Source organism: Ctenopharyngodon idella, chromosome 1, assembly GCF_019924925.1.
Source record: "Ctenopharyngodon idella isolate HZGC_01 chromosome 1, HZGC01, whole genome shotgun sequence".
NCBI lineage: Eukaryota > Metazoa > Chordata > Actinopteri > Cypriniformes > Xenocyprididae > Ctenopharyngodon > Ctenopharyngodon idella.
The window spans coordinates 32,571,274-32,588,395 of record NC_067220.1 but is presented as its reverse complement, the minus strand read 5'-3'; the positions used below and the strand labels follow the sequence as shown (position 1 = coordinate 32,588,395).

The 17,122-nt window shown below is 38.0% G+C and overlaps 1 protein-coding gene across 3 annotated transcripts in view; it reads left to right on the top strand.

Annotated features, from left to right (window-relative positions):
• Positions 1 to 17,116, top strand: part of si:dkey-117m1.4 (uncharacterized) — a 27,923-nt gene extending 10,807 nt beyond the window's left edge. For 2 of the 3 annotated variants that reach the window (XR_007930056.1, XR_007930057.1), the window contains exons 2-9: positions 5,277 to 5,389; positions 5,841 to 5,916; positions 6,892 to 7,078; positions 7,315 to 7,383; positions 9,027 to 9,972; positions 10,298 to 11,121; positions 11,211 to 11,414; positions 15,272 to 17,116. Coding sequence is in view for 1 of the 3 variants with exons in the window: in XM_051892448.1 (XP_051748408.1) it covers positions 5,277 to 5,389; positions 5,841 to 5,916; positions 6,892 to 7,078; positions 7,315 to 7,383; positions 7,457 to 7,474 (463 nt within the window). In the remaining 2 variants the exon portion in view is untranslated. Of the gene's footprint in view, positions 1 to 5,276; positions 5,390 to 5,840; positions 5,917 to 6,891; positions 7,079 to 7,314; positions 7,384 to 7,456; positions 8,995 to 9,026; positions 9,973 to 10,297; positions 11,122 to 11,210; positions 11,415 to 15,271 lie in introns of those variants that run through there. The other variant, XM_051892448.1, reaches the window with a different exon arrangement.
• Positions 17,117 to 17,122: the final 6 nt, after the last annotated feature.

The following is a 17,122-nucleotide window of genomic DNA, read 5'->3' as shown; positions in this document are numbered from 1 at the left end:
AGTAGTGGTCTTTGCGTCATTACGTCACGTCTGTAAACAGAAAGAAGGAGCCCCAGTTAGTAGGCTATATGGCATGTGAGGATGCTGCTGGAAGCGGATCATTTATAGCCTTTTCTCACAGCAGCTGGAATAAATAAACGTATTATTTTGATGGCGGATTGTAATCCAGAAAGGTCCAAATGACAATCATCAGTGACAACTGGAGATTCACCCGTAGTCAAAAGCAAAAGACTTCGGACTGCGGAGTGGCTACAGAAATTTAAATCTACAGTAACGCTAATACACACTAAATACACATAGTCATGCAATGCTGATGGTGTTAACATTAACAATTTGAGAACAAAGTATAACAATAATATTAATTTGCATAGTTTGACGTGATCCGAGCTAAGCGATCGTTAGATTTAATCACCATTGGCAGCACGATTTATTGTAATGCTTTTTTTCTCAGGTCAGAACAAAAGTGCCAGATTTGTTACTTACTTGTTCAGATGACATTTTCCAGTGAAAATTCTTATTTTGGTCATACTTCCAAGACTACAATCTGTGATTCTGAAGTACAGTATCAGCATTGGTGTGGTGACTGACAGCAAACATTAGATTCATCCGCGCTGTGGAGCCGTGCTGATGCACAACCCACGTAAAGATGATAATTCCACAAATAACTGCAATTGCAGGTTTCAAACAGAGATGGCGACAAAGAGGCAAAACTTACAGTCTGCGGCTTTAAAATGCTAAAAAAATATTTTTTAGTACAACAGAATTACCAAAGGCAAAGTATTGTTTCAGACAAATGAGAGCCTTGGAGTCAAAAAAGGGGAGAACCACTGGTCCTTGGGTCAGATGTCTTTCATTATGCTAATTCACAGTTAGAGTTCATCAGACTTGAACTTTGGTAAGCAGAAGACAAAACACAAAGACAAAACTACTTAAGATGAACTTTTCTCACATTTGGATGCATATGATTGGAAGTGAATGAACCATGAAGTCTAGTGTTGCTGTGGCTTTCATTAGAATTGGATTGTAAATTGTAAATTTACAATCCAAGTAAGTGGTATGTTTTGCATTGTATGCCATTATTTTCCAGCAAAAGTGTTTTTTATGAACTCATAGTGTGTTATAAATGTGTGTGTTTTTTCTGTCATGTTGCTAAAAACAGCTATCTAGCATATATGTAGCAAGGCAAGTCAAATCCGAACTACTGTCACATCCTTATATTTGAATCCTTTTTATTCTGAATTCTCAATCAGTGCAGCTGTCACAATGGACCTTACCCTTTATTTAATTTTACACAAATGAAAGCAAGGCTGTAAGGGGTAGAGGTGCAGTCTCAACATGCTGTGCTGTCTCAAAATTCTAGGTCACATTAATTGTCAACCCATATTTTTTCATTTTTAGAATTTTTTGGAAAGGCATATTTTCAATGTTTTGTCTGCTTAACAATCAACACCAAGGCCCTGTTTCCACCTGATATTAAGATGCGTTTTGGTTTATCACAAGACACATGTTTACACCTGGTATTTTACTTATATCTTTTGTCCACTTTCAACCACTTCTGTCCTGATTTCATCAAGGGGAGGATCTATGGGCGGGTAAATGTATGGGTTTTTTTCAGATAAATAAGCTTGCGCAATTTACATATGAAAGCTACCGGAGATGACGGAAAAACATACAGAGAGCAGCAGCTTTCGTTTCTGCTCTGATAGCCACAAGCCCGGCCGAATGCGGTGGGTGCGTGTTAGAAATCAGGAATGGTGAGAGAACATTGGGCTTGGTACATTTTTCGTCTTCAAACCGACAAAGTTTAAATCCTGTCTGGTTAGCGCACTTCCCATAATGTTTACACATTAGGTCAGTAGGCGGAGAGTAGGTGTCTTTTGTGGTTGTTCAAATGCATTTGACCACATGAGCGATTATACTATGAAAGCAATCTGGTCAAATGCGTTTTCGACTACCTCTGGAAGTGGTTGAAAGTGGACAAGCTCAAAACGTTTTACACCCCGTTTACACCTGTATTTAGCGTCGTCCACTTGTGATCCGATCGGTCAAAATGCATCTTAATACCAGGTGGAAACAGGGCCCAAAGTACAGCACTACAACCCATTGAATAGTCTGAGTCAGTGACATGACATGCATATTTTTGTGTCCAAGTGCATTATTTCCTTTTAAAATAATTTGATAAATTCATGACATGTATCACTTTATTCTTTCAAACCTATGCAGTTTGAATTCATTTTCAGTACATCCAAATAATAAATATTATTTTATGTTTTGGTATCTTAAACCCCCAAAATGTCAGGTGGCTCAACCATTCGCACAAATGAACAGAAAACTATTTCAAATGTTTTTTTTAATAAAAAGAAATTTAAAATAAAATACTATGGCATAATTTTATGTTTGGAACCTTTCATATAAACAAATTGTATAAATATCAGTAGCTTTAAAACTTTTGAGATAATTGAAAAAAATTTGTCTGGGAATTTGTATGTTCCGAAATATCAAGGAGGCACAACTGCAAACATTGGTCTTTTATTATGAACTGACAAGGTAATAAGAGTTAGCATGATAATGCAGTATCTAGAGGACCCCAATTGATCTTTGTGGCAGAGTGAAATGGTTTGTAGATCGCTCTCAAATACTGATAAAAAAAAAAGCTACTTCCAAGTATGGGTAGTTTGGAACCCTTTCCATGTCAGGTGGTACAACCAACGTAAAACTATGAAAATGCTATGTTATCATAAACTAATTTATTGTATTTAAAAATTATATATATGAACTTTCTAGCATAGGCTAAAGCTAATAGTAGAAGCATGTTCAATGTAAAATTAGTTGCAAAAGTCAGGTGGCGCAACCAGGACGTCAGGTGGTGCAACTGCAATGAATATCCCGATATAAAAAAAAAAAAAAAGTTAAGCTAAATAAATAAAAAAAATTAAAAGATTGTCTATTATTTTTCTTCTTTTTTAAAATTATTGTTCTAAAATGTTAGTTTTTTATTATTATTATTTTTATTATTATTTAACATGTTTTATATTATTTTCATGATAATTTAAAAATAATTTTAGATGCCACTATCATATTAACTAAAGAAAAATTGGTCATAATTTATATTAACTTTACTCACAACAAACAAAAATTTTTAGGTACAATGTACTTGTTCATGTTGTTTTGACACTTGCGCTGCTATTGAGGTAGGGGACGGGTAAGTTTAGGACCCGTCTTGTGGTATGGGTAGGATTAAGGGACCCACCCTTAAACCTACCCATATCACAAAATGGGGTAAGGGAAGGGTCAACAGTGTAATTATAGATGTCATTACAGAAATTAATTACAGATGTAATATGCAGGCATTTTTTAAAATGTAAGTGCAGTGTAAAACGTGTATGTACACAATAAGTGCATTGTATTAAATGATTAATTTAAATGTTAGTACATGGTATTTAAAGACACTTAATTAGAGGGACTGAGAACTCAGCACAACACAGGGAGCACATTAAAAATGATCCGGCTGCAAGAGAAGCATATTTTGCAAAAAGAAAATAGAAGTGATCAATCTTGTTTAGTAGTTTTTATAGTGTTCCATTAAAGGTGCTATGCATTTAATGTTTTAAACATTTTGATGAATGCATTTTTGATACTTTAATTTAAAATTCTCAACTGACTTATGCTAATGATTCTTTTTGTATCAATATAAAACGTGACTTTATTTTTCAATCACAATCGATCCCAGTATATCTAACCAATCTATTGCATTTTAGCCTATTCCAGTTCCTACGTTCCAAATGTGATGTCATGTGATTTATTTCATTTTTGAACAGTTTACTACTTTTGCTTCAGTAGAGACTGTTGACTAAAACACTGGTATTTTTTATTTTATTTTTCTATGTAATTGACATGGAAAAAAAAGATCCAGTATCAGCATATTCCCTGTCATTATTAATGTTGTCAGCTGGCACAACTGATATTCATCAGGTGGTACAACCATGTAAATTCTTGATTTAAACACATAATAGATCAAAGTGAACAAATGGCTGAAAACTAGATTGTAAATAGTTATTGCGTTGAATGCATTTACTGGTATACTTGTATGAATATTTTTCTGTTTTTAAAAGTAAAATTTAATGCTAAAGATACGAAATACCTGGCCACTAGAATGCAATAATTATAAATTAATATGAATAAAATACACAACCATGAAATAATAGTGTGTCAGGCACTGTAGACACTCTAAGGGCTAATGTTTAAAATGTTTTTTTAACAATTGAAACTTGTCTACACACATTGTACCTGACTCATCGATTTTGAAAATATATATTTTTTAAAATACCTTTTTTTTGAAGCTTTATTTGTCATTGACCCACTTCAATCATTCACATCAGTTTAATACTGCCATCTACTCTTATTACGTTTCATAGACTTGTTTTTTATTGTCTTTGTAATCATCTCTATCACGGTTCTTTATAAAGCTGACCTGAAATGGTGAATAGAGGGATGAACATATGAATCCGCCTGCCTCCATGCACACAAGCACACACAAACATATGCTCTCGGGTCCAGATGGAGGGTCGGTCAGATCAATATCCAGTCGGCAAGACTGAGTCTTATCACAGCTCAATGAATACGTCAGGCACGACACACACACTGAACACATCTGTAACCAAGAGACTGCACATCTCCACACTTTGTCTAATTAAGCATTCACAGCTACATCTGTGGAAAACGAATCTTTGGCTTTCATACACTGCTCTATTAACAGCAGCTCACAATTTTTATGTGGTCAGTTACTCTCCGTTGAAGATTTTATGGATTATAGATTTGCAAGTAAAACTTTTCTAGATCAGAGTTCTGTTATTATGTACATATACAGATTCTACCAAACTGATTCTTCTTGAAGAAGAAGAGTAAATGTGCAGTGGATTAATTAGTGGTGCTTGCTAAGATGAGCATTAAATTATATTTCTGATGTGCTTGACATATAATGATTCAGATCAGTTGACAGGCCTCCTTTAGTTAAGGTTCAAAATTAATTGTATAGGTAGTGCTATTTTTAGTAACAAATAGAGGTGCATTAAATGAGTCTTAATTAAACATGTTTTCCTTTGGTTTAGAGAAGTAAGACTAAATAAGATTTGTGCAGTGATTTCCATTGATCCACTGATGTGTCCACGTTATTGATTTGTCTGTGTGATTTATGTTTTGTTGCTGATTAAGTTGGTCAGGCTATCCATTTAATGTGATGATGTGTGTGTGTGTGTGTGTGTGTGTGTGTTTCGTAGACGTGGCTGTGGAAGAAAAAGGAAAGGGACACCAGTGAAAGTGTGCGACAGAGTCTTTGCCACAGAGGATGAGGAAGAGAGCATGTCAGAAAACAGCTATGGACCAGAGAAAGGTAAAAGTGTGTGTGTGTGTGTGTGTGTGTGTGTGTGTGTGTGTGTGTGTGTGTGTGTGTGTGTTTTGTCCTTTTTGTTACTTCAGCAACAAAGTGACCAGAGGTAGTTTATTTTTAGTGATAGATAGATAGATAGATAGATAGATAGATAGATAGACAGACAGACAGACAGATAGATAGACAGATAGACAGACAGACAGACTGACTGATTGATTGATTGAACTTTCATTTTATGGGCCAAGGTGAAAGAACACTTTATTTCCCAGAATGCACTTATTTAGTTGGAGGTCACATGATCAGTCTTCTTGGATACTCTAGTCAGGTATCCAATGCCTGTTTGTCAATGTACCATAACTCATTCAAGTAACATTAACATTGTATTTGTGTATGTTTCAGGGATAGTATAAGTGTGTAAATATCTATTTGAGATCTTATTATACGTGTATTTCAGGTGATGGTCGTGAGAACAAACATGAAGTCCCTGCTGCTGATGGACCATACTATGAAACACAATCTGCTCAGCTCTGGTGAGTGACTGAGTGTGTGTGTGTGTGTGTGTGTGTGTGTGTGCGTGTGTGTGTGTGTGTGTGGTCTGAGTAGAGATACCGCAAGTGTGTGTCTGTGTGCGTGCTAGGAGGAGATAGGAAGTAATTGTGTTTGTTGTGTGGTTGAGAGATACTGTTGTGTGTATGTGGAGGTGGGGGATTACTGGAATGCAAGCTGTGTGTGTGTGTGTGTGTGTGTGTGTGTGTGTGTGTGTGTGTGTGTTTATTGCAACATGTTTATTATCTTTGGGCCAATGAGGGAATGTGTGTGTGTGTATGTGTGTTTATCACAGTGTGTAGCTGGGCTCGTGGCATGTGTGTGTTTGTATTTGTTTATTGCAGTGTTTAGTCATAGATAGTGCAGCAGGAAAAAAACATCATCATATATATATTATACACACACACACACACACACACACTTTTGTCCATCACACACACATATATATATATATATATATATATATATGTGTGTGTGTGTGTGTGTGTGTGTATGTATGTGTGATGGACAAAAGTGTGTTCTGTATTTATGAATTAATATTTATTTATGACGTTCGTCCTGAGCTAATCGTTCGTTTTCAGATAAATATTTATGTAAGTATGGACATAGAAGTATGGTTTATCAAAGTAGTATATGTTAGCGCATATTCTGTACTCTACACAAAGTAGTAGCAACTTACTGTAAACAACTTGTGATTCAACTCTTATTTATTTAAATCCTATTCTTTGTAATGCTATGAGTTCACACCAAATGGGACATTCTGATTTGTCATTTGGGAGATAATGTATTATTAATGTTAATAATGAATGGTGTAAGACCTAAGACTGTAGCACAGGGCATGCATTAGTCTGCCCCTCCGTTTAGAAAACATAGTCTGCAAGATTTCCCAGCTGTGATGTGGTTATCTATATCAGATTGTTTTGCTGTATTGCTGTCTAATGTAGTTTTCTCTCATGCAGTGTGAGTGAGGAGGGCTCTAGCGGAGTGAGGGGGGCTGTCTCGTACCCCCCAACACCAAACTGCCGCATTCGTGAAGTGCACTGTGGAAATCAAGTGCGACTGATTGTCATAGCGATCCGCGACATCGCTAAGGGGGAGGAGATCACTGTGGATTACAGTTTGACGGAGTGGGGAGAAAACGTTGCAGTAAGTGTAACCATGACAATGGCCAACACATCTCAATGCTCTAAGCTCCTTTTGCACTTAGTGATACTAATAGTATGCAAATTGTTGACAGTTTATAGTTTAGATGTGTTTGTGATGTGTTTATTCGCATGGTATTTGATTTATTCATGTGTATGTGTGAGAGTGTTATAGGGACTTTGTCACACTCTAATGTAAAATGATAGACATCTTTTGTAATGATGTTTCCTCCCCCTCAGGGTTTCCATGGCACTGTGACTCCTAGTAGCTTTGATTGCAGCTCAGACCACGAGAGCAACATTAAAAAGGTAAATATAAGTTCTGTTTTTACAAATACACACTCATAGACATGCCCAGTTAACAAGAAACAATCATTTTCAGGCCTCACTCCTGAAATGATGATCCTGTCCTCTTCACTCCTGAAATGATTGATGCCCCACATTGTAAATGCACCATAAGCATAAGCACCACTACATACTAACATTTCCAGCATTTTCCTACAGTTTCATCCAGTAATCTCAGATGTACTTCTTAACTTCTTCTCAATTTAAAAGGGTACTTCACCGGTGGCAAAATGAGCTTTCAATAAAACTTGGCTGCATATACAGTTGAAAGGTGGAAAAAACAGAAAAAAAAAAAAGGCTGCCGTTTTTTCTTTTGCCAAATAGGTAGGAAAACTTATAGGTAGGATAAGCTTACCAGGGTCAAATACCACTTTGCTTTAGTAGGAAATACTTAGCAAACTTTTAGTCATGATGGTGTCGATATATTGTTCCAAGAATTCAAAGAGTAAATGTTTAGTGGGAGTGAGTTACTTTGTGTTACCAGTGAAGGATCCAGGTAGGATGTGAAGGATACGCTGTAGGCAGTGGCTAAAGGCTGCAGAGAATCATAAATACGGAGAAAACGCCACGTTGGAAAATCTTGAAAAACAATATTACAAACTAGTTGACCGTGAACACAGTGTTTTAGGCCAAACGGAGGGGGAAACTGAGTTCTGTCAGTTCCGCTCAACCCCCTGAAGCAAAACGGCATTGCATACAGGTATGAAAGCTGTTGCCATTGTGTTATATTTTTACCACAATGCTGTTTAAAGAGTAGACATAGTAGAAAATCTGCAAAGTTACACTTTAAGTATTCATCCTAAACTGATCAGCCTGCAAAGTCATCATAAAAAATGTACCCTAGTCTTAAAGTCGGCATGGAATTGAAGTTGTGATAGTGTTTTCTTCCCTATTGTGATGTATATCTGAGTGAAACAATTTCTCGAACAAGAAAAAAAATGTAGGACAGGACTTGATTTTGTTCATCAGTAGTTGAATGGATCGTTGGATTGTTGTGGTTTGCTACTGCTGTGACATATCATACAAGAAGAGATGTTGTTGCAAGAGGGAGGGAAAGTTATTTTGATTAAAAATTACGAGGGTACATTAATTTAAAAAATGATGGTGTGAACAGGTCATTTATAATAAATAATAAATTAAAATTTATAAAAAGTTTGCATTTGTTATCATTCATCAAAATGCAGTACCTTGCCTCTTTTCAGTTGGTGTCCTTTTGGCTAACTGTTCAGGCATTATTTTAGGCTACTGTTGTTAGTAATTTTACACCTTTCAAAAAAAATATGTAATTAACAACATTCCAGTTGACAATTTAATAAATGTTTAGACAATAATAGCAATTAATCGACAAGAAGGATCACCATTTGAATTCGTCTGGATGCCCCTGAGGGTCACTTAATCCTAGTCAAAAGCCTCTTCAAAGTGAGTGCTGGTGGTATTCAGTCATTTCCTGGTAAATAAATTTCTGCCCTACAGTTTTCACTTTCAGTCTTTAGACTTAGACATTTGTCATTCAAGTTTGTCATATTTCAGAAGTAAATGACTAATTGCAATGCCTTCCAGATTATTTACTGTAATAAATGTATACATGTGCTTTTTTTCTCTCTCAGGAGGAAGAGTCCAGCGCAGTTCCAGTTTCTGTGTCGGAATACCTCACACCTTCCTGGTCTCTCTCTCCTTCATCCTCTCCTCTCTCTCACTCTGAGCCCAGTGATTCAGACCTCGACTCGGATGATGCCAATGGAGAGATGCGCATGCGAACACCTCACCACCGCAAGAGGCACAAAGCCCTCTCCTCTCCTGCTGCACATGCCAAGAGAAAGGCACCTCAGCGACCCCCCAACCATCCTCCCTCATTTCCACTTTCCATCCCAACCTCCCTGCTGCAGCCCACTGCTTCTTCCAGACCTGTGTTTAAGTGCCCACGGCCTGCAGGAGTTCCTTCTAATAGTGTTAGTGTGTCAGTGGGTCGTGGGCAGAGCACAATGGCACAGAAACAGCGCTGTGTTTACTGTGGCCGTCATTTCCGATCTCTCCCACGCCATCTGAACAAACACCACGCCCAACAGCCTGACGTGCGCACTGCCCTGGAGCAAGCGCACGCCTCTGATAACTCTCATTGTGTACACTCATCTCTCCCATCATCAAGCAAACATTCCCAATGCCCCCAAGTGGCTCGTGTGCCAGGTGTAGTGGTGGAAACGCCACAGTCACCTCCTCTTCTTCTTTGTCTCCAGTCAGAAGGAGCCCTGCACTCTCTAGCCCTAGTCGCAAAAGTCCTGCCCCAGCCCTGACAACTCCGCCTAGAGGTGGAGGTGTTCCAGTATCTGTGTTAAAGAGGAGCCCACCTACACCTGCTACTCCTCCCAGAAAAGGAGGACGAAAAATTAAAAAGGAGAAAGAGGAGGTAGACGTTTTTGAGAAGACGAAAGAGGTAGTGCCCATTTCAGTGTTTGCAGAGCATGTGAAGCTGTCAGAATCTTCGAAAGAAGAGAGAGATGACAATGGAGGGAGAGAAGAAGAAAGCGGAGCGGAGGATAAGACCGACCTATCAAGGTGAGACATTTTCAGTTGATCTTACATTGTGTATACACTGGATGCGAGTGGTGCGAAATGACGCAACAAAAGACAATAGAACCCATTATAATCAGTGATGTTGTCGACACTGGATGCGTTGCAATGCGACAAATCCCTGACAGTAAACTGATGCCCTGTTTTATTTATGACATACTCCACATGCCTGCGGTTCTGACACAAATGACAAATGGATTTGCAGCGGTCGCTGTCGTGTCCAGTGTAGACAAATTATTTACTGTTAGAATTTATCATCTAGTCTCTCTAAACTCATGTACTCACTTTTGTTCTTTTTCTCTTTTCTCAGTTCACGTCGACCCCACATGCTTCCACTTCTTGCCTCCCTCTCTTCCCTGGTGTTGTATCTGCGGCGGCTGCAGCATTCCGCCTTCATTTCTCTCTCCCGCTCGCCACAGTCAGCTGAGGCCTGGCGTCTCCTCTGTCACTCCAGCCTGGCCCTTCTCATCCTTTACAACCGCCGGCGTGAATGTGAAGTCTCCAAACTCACCATTTCCGAGTATCAGGTCCGCGTCACACCCCAGTACCCCATCCCCATGGCACCTGGTGCCCCACCAACTCTAACCCCACTCGAGGCCTCACTCTCACCATTCGAGCGGATGGTCCTCCCCCATCTCCCTCGCGTCGGGGTCCAAGGGAAACGTGGCCGCGTGCAGCCGCTCATCCTCCCGCCACATTCTGAGGCCTGTCTGGAGATGCTTTTGCAGACTCGTGCTGGTGTGGGAATCGATCCACAGAACCCCTACGTGTTTGCCCGGCCGTATCATTCGCCTGCTACTCCCCTGCGAGGGACAGACTTACTACGCAGCTTGGCTCGGTCCAGTGGTACACGGCACCCACGGGCACTGACGCAGACACGTGTTCGCCGACAGGTGGCGATACTTACACAGCTCCTGTTGTTGAGTGAGGGCGAGGAGGAAGGGCACCGCGGGGCTGCCACACAGCGATTGGAAAGCTTTTTGCAGAAAGAGTATCATGTAACACAAAGCTGTGCAACCATCGGCCAAGACCCAGGGCTGATGGGTCTGATTGGTCGGGTGGTACTATGTGGAGAGAGAGATGGCGTCTTGTTCCGAGGAATGAGTTTACATCACATCTGTCTGGAGTTAGATGGTGAGTGAGTTTGTTGTGTCAAGCATATGACGGGTGTAAATAAAGAGTATTGGACACATCAGTCATATTTACTTTCCCACCCCTTTCAGTGTTGTCAGGAAACTCTGCTGACTCTCTGTCAGAGGAGTCGGATGCTGAGCAGAGTAAAGAGAAACCAGAAGCACCATCTCCTGCAACCACCATTATGATGAAGAAAACCACAAGCAACAGCAAATCCCCCCGGCCTAAGAAAATGAACAGCAGCTCCCTGATCTCAACGGGACGTAAAAAGACCTCAGGACAGCCCAAGCCTGGTGAGTCTAACTGTATGATTGTATCATTGTATCATACAGTGTGACAATATTTCTTTGTACACCTCAGTTCCAGGGCCTGTGGAAAACACTGATGATTGTGACAGTAATTCATGTTTACATGTGCAATGCATATGTCAGTTAAACCAGGTATATTGAATTACATAAAAAATATATATATATATATTTAAAAAAAAGATTTTGCAACCTTTGTAGAAAGAGTGTAGCAAAACTAACTAAGAATAGAACTAAGAATAAAATTTAAATTCATCAGTTAGATTTATTGGTTCATGATGTTGTTATCTTGTGTCTTTGCCATAAAATGCATTTTCTCTTTTATAATGAGAAAAATTTCTGTAATGAGAATAACAGTTAATGTTGCTGTTCTCTGTAGCCATGGTGACCAATCTTTTGGAGTAGGACAGAATTTTAATGGTAGTTTTCCAGACATTAAAACTAGCATCAAGTTTTGTCCTAAAGGGGCTCATCAGTTAGTTTAATTGCAAATACACTTGTTGTATTTTCTTGCTAATATGGTATCAAATAGGCATTTGACAGTATTAAAGGTATTATTTTCATTGATCATGTTTACGTGCACATCATTTTCAATTAAGGTATATTGTTGTTAAGCCTTCATTCAGAAAAGATGTTTACATGCACTAAAGCTATTGGAATTACAGATTTCAATTAAACTTTGTCATGCTGTGTGCTGTATTTAATGATTCTGAACTTAATTATTTTAATTAATGTCCCTGACAACAGCAGAGAAGAGTGCAAAATGTAAACCACCAGACACTTATGTTGCCCATTTTCATATTGTTCTTCAAAAAACTTTTTTTAAAGGGTTAGTTCAGCCCGCGTTCGGACGTAAACACGGAAGCTCTGCAATGTGTTCATTGCGTAAACTATGCAACAGACAGGGAAGAAGAAAAATTGTTGAATAAAGTTGTTATTTTTGTTTTGTTTTTACACAAAATGTATTCTTGTCGCTTCATAAAATTAAAGTTGAACATTCTACATCAGATTCTACGCCAGAACGCCGACTCAGTATTGGCCAACACTGTTCACGTGAGCAGCATGACGCATGCATGTGATGCTGACACAGGATCTGGCCAGTACTGAACCGGTGTTCTGACGTAGAACCTATGTGGTGGTTATATCTAGTCGTTATACCATGTATTACATTTTTTATACCATGTATTACATTATAACATCTAATGGTTATACCATGTATTACATTTTTTATTTATTACTTTCAACCAGGTAGCACGAAATATGCATATTTTTAACTTGCACATAATGCATTAATTATAAAAAAATAAATAAAATAAAATGTTTTTTAATTTTAATTTGTATTATTTTATTGAGAAATAAATGGTGTATAATTTAATATTTATAATATATGAGACAATATATGAGTTACAATATATGAGTTTCCATTTTTGTCATTAGTTTAGCAGCACCATTTAAAATATCCAATGCCCGTTCACAATTTAGCATCTTCAATATATTGGCATCATGTTGAGAAAGTTTGGTGTGAATTGTATGACGACCTTTGGAACAGTAGGTAAAAATTCAGAGCTTGATTAAAAAAATCCACATTCAAACAAAAATAGCTGACTTCCTGTTGGTCGGAGCTAATGACTGTAAATTAGAAAGTTGTCCGGCTCGAAAAAATATATGTACAAAGTTTGGTGACTGTAGGTAAAACTAACCCCCAACTTTAGTCAAAAGGTGGCGCTATAGAGCCCCTCCTCCACACCATGCCCATGTCTTCTGGCTGACAACTCTGATGTGTGTGTCGAGATTCATGCAATTTGAAGCATCCTAAGTGTCTCAAAAACACCCAAAAAGAATATAAAAAGTTTGACACGTTGCCATGACAACAGTATTCAAGATATCAAGAATCCTTTTACCATCTGTGGTGTCGACATTATTTTGATGAAGATTGAAGCAAATCGGGTAAAAATAAGAGTGTTTTTAAAGCATTTTGACAGTGACACACTTCTTGCTGCCAGTTGACTCACAATAGTCACATCCATGTGATCGGCCTCCTACAATGTACACACAGCTGAAGTTTCATTAAAATCAGTCAATGTATGCAGAAGTTATAATACACTTCCTGTTTCCCTTTTTTCACCATAAATTTGTCGTCTTGCCATGGCCAAACCGTTTGAGAGATCAAAAATCCGCTCGCAATTTAGCATCCTCAATGTCTTGACTTCATGCTGACTGAGTTTAGTTGCGATCGGAAGAATCCCCTAGGTGGAGTATATCAAAATCCAGAGCATGCGTTTTTCAAACAACGCATAATAGCCAACTTCCTTTTGGGCTGGCGTATATGACTTAGAGTGTGAATGTTGTTCGACCCGATGAGGTCTATAACTGTATGAAGTTTGGTTACTGTAGGTGAAAATGGGTGCACTACAGAGCCCCTCAAATACAACCATATAAAAGGGTGTGCCACAGAGCCCCCTCCACAACCCCTCCATGATAACTTGTGCCCGGCCCTAATGGCCGACGATTCTTACCTGTGTGCAAAGTTTCAAGAGTTTTTGAGCATGTTAAGAGCCCCAAAAGTGCCTGAAATTTTGAAAAAAAAAAAAAAACATTTTACCAAAGGAAAACAATAGGGCCCTTCGCCCCCTAGGGCTTGAGCCCTAAATATCCGAGCCTATATATGTGCATGGGCGCCTTCAAATTTTGTGTTGGACCATGGGTGTGTAGAATACACTTTTAATAAAATGTAAATTCATCCCCTGCACATTTTTTTTTTTTTCTTCAAATAGAGGTTTTCATGGGCCAAGGTAAATAAATCTAGATTTAAATTCAAAGAGACAAGATAGTCTGACACTTTATTCTTCTTCCAAAATGAGGGGATGTGAACATTATAGAGCACTAAACACTGTCACGTAATGTAGCTGAATAAAAAGCAGAAAGGTTTTGTCTAATGAAACGTTAATAAACACGATTGCGACAATATATGGTTTATGAGTGTTTTTCAAGCCATCTCAAGGTATTTTAGTAACAATAAATTATATGAATAATGCAGTGCTAATTGACAGCCTTTATAACAGTATAGAAACTATGGTCCCACTTTATATTAAGTGTCTTTAACTACCGTGTACTAACATTGAAATTAATAATATGATACAATGCACTTATTGTGTACATGTTTTTACATTGTACTTGTTTTTTAAAAATACCTGCATGTAATTACAGCTGTAATTAATTTCTGTAATTACATGTATAATTACACTGTTGACCCATCCCTTACACCTTAACCCACCCTTAAACCTACCCATACCACCAAACTTGGCCCTAACCTTACCTGTATCTCACCTCAATAGCCGCATAAGTGTTTTGCAATACAACACTTATTTTTGATGATAGTACATAGTAGTTAAAGGCGCCTACTAAGGAAAAAAACTGGTATTACACTTGATATTTCTGTTCCCCTCACTTCTGAAATGATGGTAACGGGGGGCCTTTGAGGTTGAGAATCACTGATGTTAAGGACAAGATGGGACACAATTTCCCATAAATAATTCTTATATGTAGATGTTTATATCACAAAAGTATACCATCAACAATACTTTGGTAAAATGTAAGCAAAAACATTGTGATGGTTGGTGTATATTCTAAGACATTTAAATCACAATTAGATTTGAACTAATAGTGCAATATCTGGAGTTTGTCCAATAAAGTTCAACCTGCAAAGGATCGAGACCTTCAGCACAGTGCAAGCTCATTGACCTGAGTGTGTGTGTGCGTGTGTGTGCCTGGGGGTGCACGGGAGAGCCTCAGTGAAGTGTTTGCACAGAAATAATGATTAACACACATTCTCCTCTCTGTCTCAGGTAAACGTGGTGTGCTAAAGCGGCCTTGGTCTGAGGCAGAGCGGGCAGCTGTTGAGTCCCACCTGGTGCAAAACATTATGGAGCTTCGTGTGCCCGCCAAAGCAGACTGTGAGCGCTGCCTGGAGCTCTGCCCCCTGTTGGTCACTAACCACCGGGACTGGAGGGCTGTTAAGTTCTACTGCCACAACCGTATACAGCTGCTCAAGAAAACCCAGCAAAGGCAGAGTCCACCCACCCTGTCCGTCTGCTGAGGCTGTGAATCAGCACGCTGCTGGGAAGGGTCAACCAATAACAGCAGATACATAAGGGAGGGAATGTGAGGAGGTGAAAATATTTACATGGTACAGTCACAGTAAACAGTGCAAATGCTTTAATTAATGTGTTGTAAGTGATTAGTGTCTAGTGTCTGAAATGGGAAATGGTACCACTCTGGGAAGCAGACAGAAATGCACACTTGTCTTGTGTACTTTTCCAAAATACGAAAACAAAACTTTTTTTTTTTTTTGTCTGCACATTTCCAGTTTCTGTTGCTGGCTTGAAAGTAGATGAACATTTTTGACCAGCTGAAAGTCTGAATGGATTTGCTCTCCCTTTGGCTATGCCTACATTTCACTAATGAATGAGAATAAGGCAGACTGAGCAAACTGTGCCTTTATGGGAGTCAAACTTTATTCATATTTTATTCACATTTGTAGTGACCACTTTTCTGCTACATGCAGATACTATAAGGTTTCATGAAATGAAGAAATATGCATAAGAAATAGAGGATAAAAAGATTATCATCCATTTTTGTCTACCATCTTTGCTCATTAAAATTACAAAGGTCCCATTGAAACTAACTTAAATTAAATTTCATTTAAACAGTTAACAAACATAATTCCCATTTTGGGGGAATTTCATAAATCTCATTCCATAATTGAACATTAACGTTTTTCCACATTTTTATGTTCTTATTATTTCAAGCCTTATTTGATTTTAAATAAATAGTTTAAATAAATGTCATAATTTGCTCATGTCAAACCAGTATGACATTCCTTATTCAGTAGAACACAAGCTGAGAAATTTTTGAATGTATTGGTCTTTTTTTTTTACCATGCAATTATAATTAATAAATGCATTTACAATTAAAAATATCATATGGATCACTTTTTAATGCTTATGCATAATTAATCATAATTGCAAGAACAAAAATGACCAGGAATTTCTCCTTTTGTGTTCCACAAAAGAAAGTCATACTTGTTTGGAACAACATGAGAGTAAGGGTTTATTTTTAGGTGAACTGTTCTATTTATTTCAGTCTGTTTATCTGTTCACATTATTGAAGAAATCTGATCTTTTCCTCTGGATAGTTCAGTTTTCCATATATTTCACTGCAGATATTGATTAGCTTGTTCAGCATTGAAAAATGAGCATCTCTCTGTACTGTATCTCTAAATGGACATAAATGGATGAGCAGATGAGTTTACTTGTTTGCTTTATATTAATCCATCAAATCCATATCAAAACTTAAACTGTGTATTGTAAACACGATAACCACACGTAACACCTCAGTTTATACTTTTTATATCTATATCTCGCTGTTTTGTTATCTGTCCTTTCAGACTTTGCAGTGTATATATGTAAACACATGTCGTTGCTATTAGTAGTGGTATTGTTATTACTATTAAATCTTACTGTGGCAAGTGTTTTTCATTTCCACTTCATGTACATACTAATTGAATGTAAATATTTGCAGAAAAAAAAACGAGCACGATGTAAATACATTGTACGCAAGAAAAGCTTGTTTTTGTGTCGTCTGTGTGTTTTTCTAAGTTGTTTGAAATAATAAAAATGTTTTGTTTGTAATTTTAG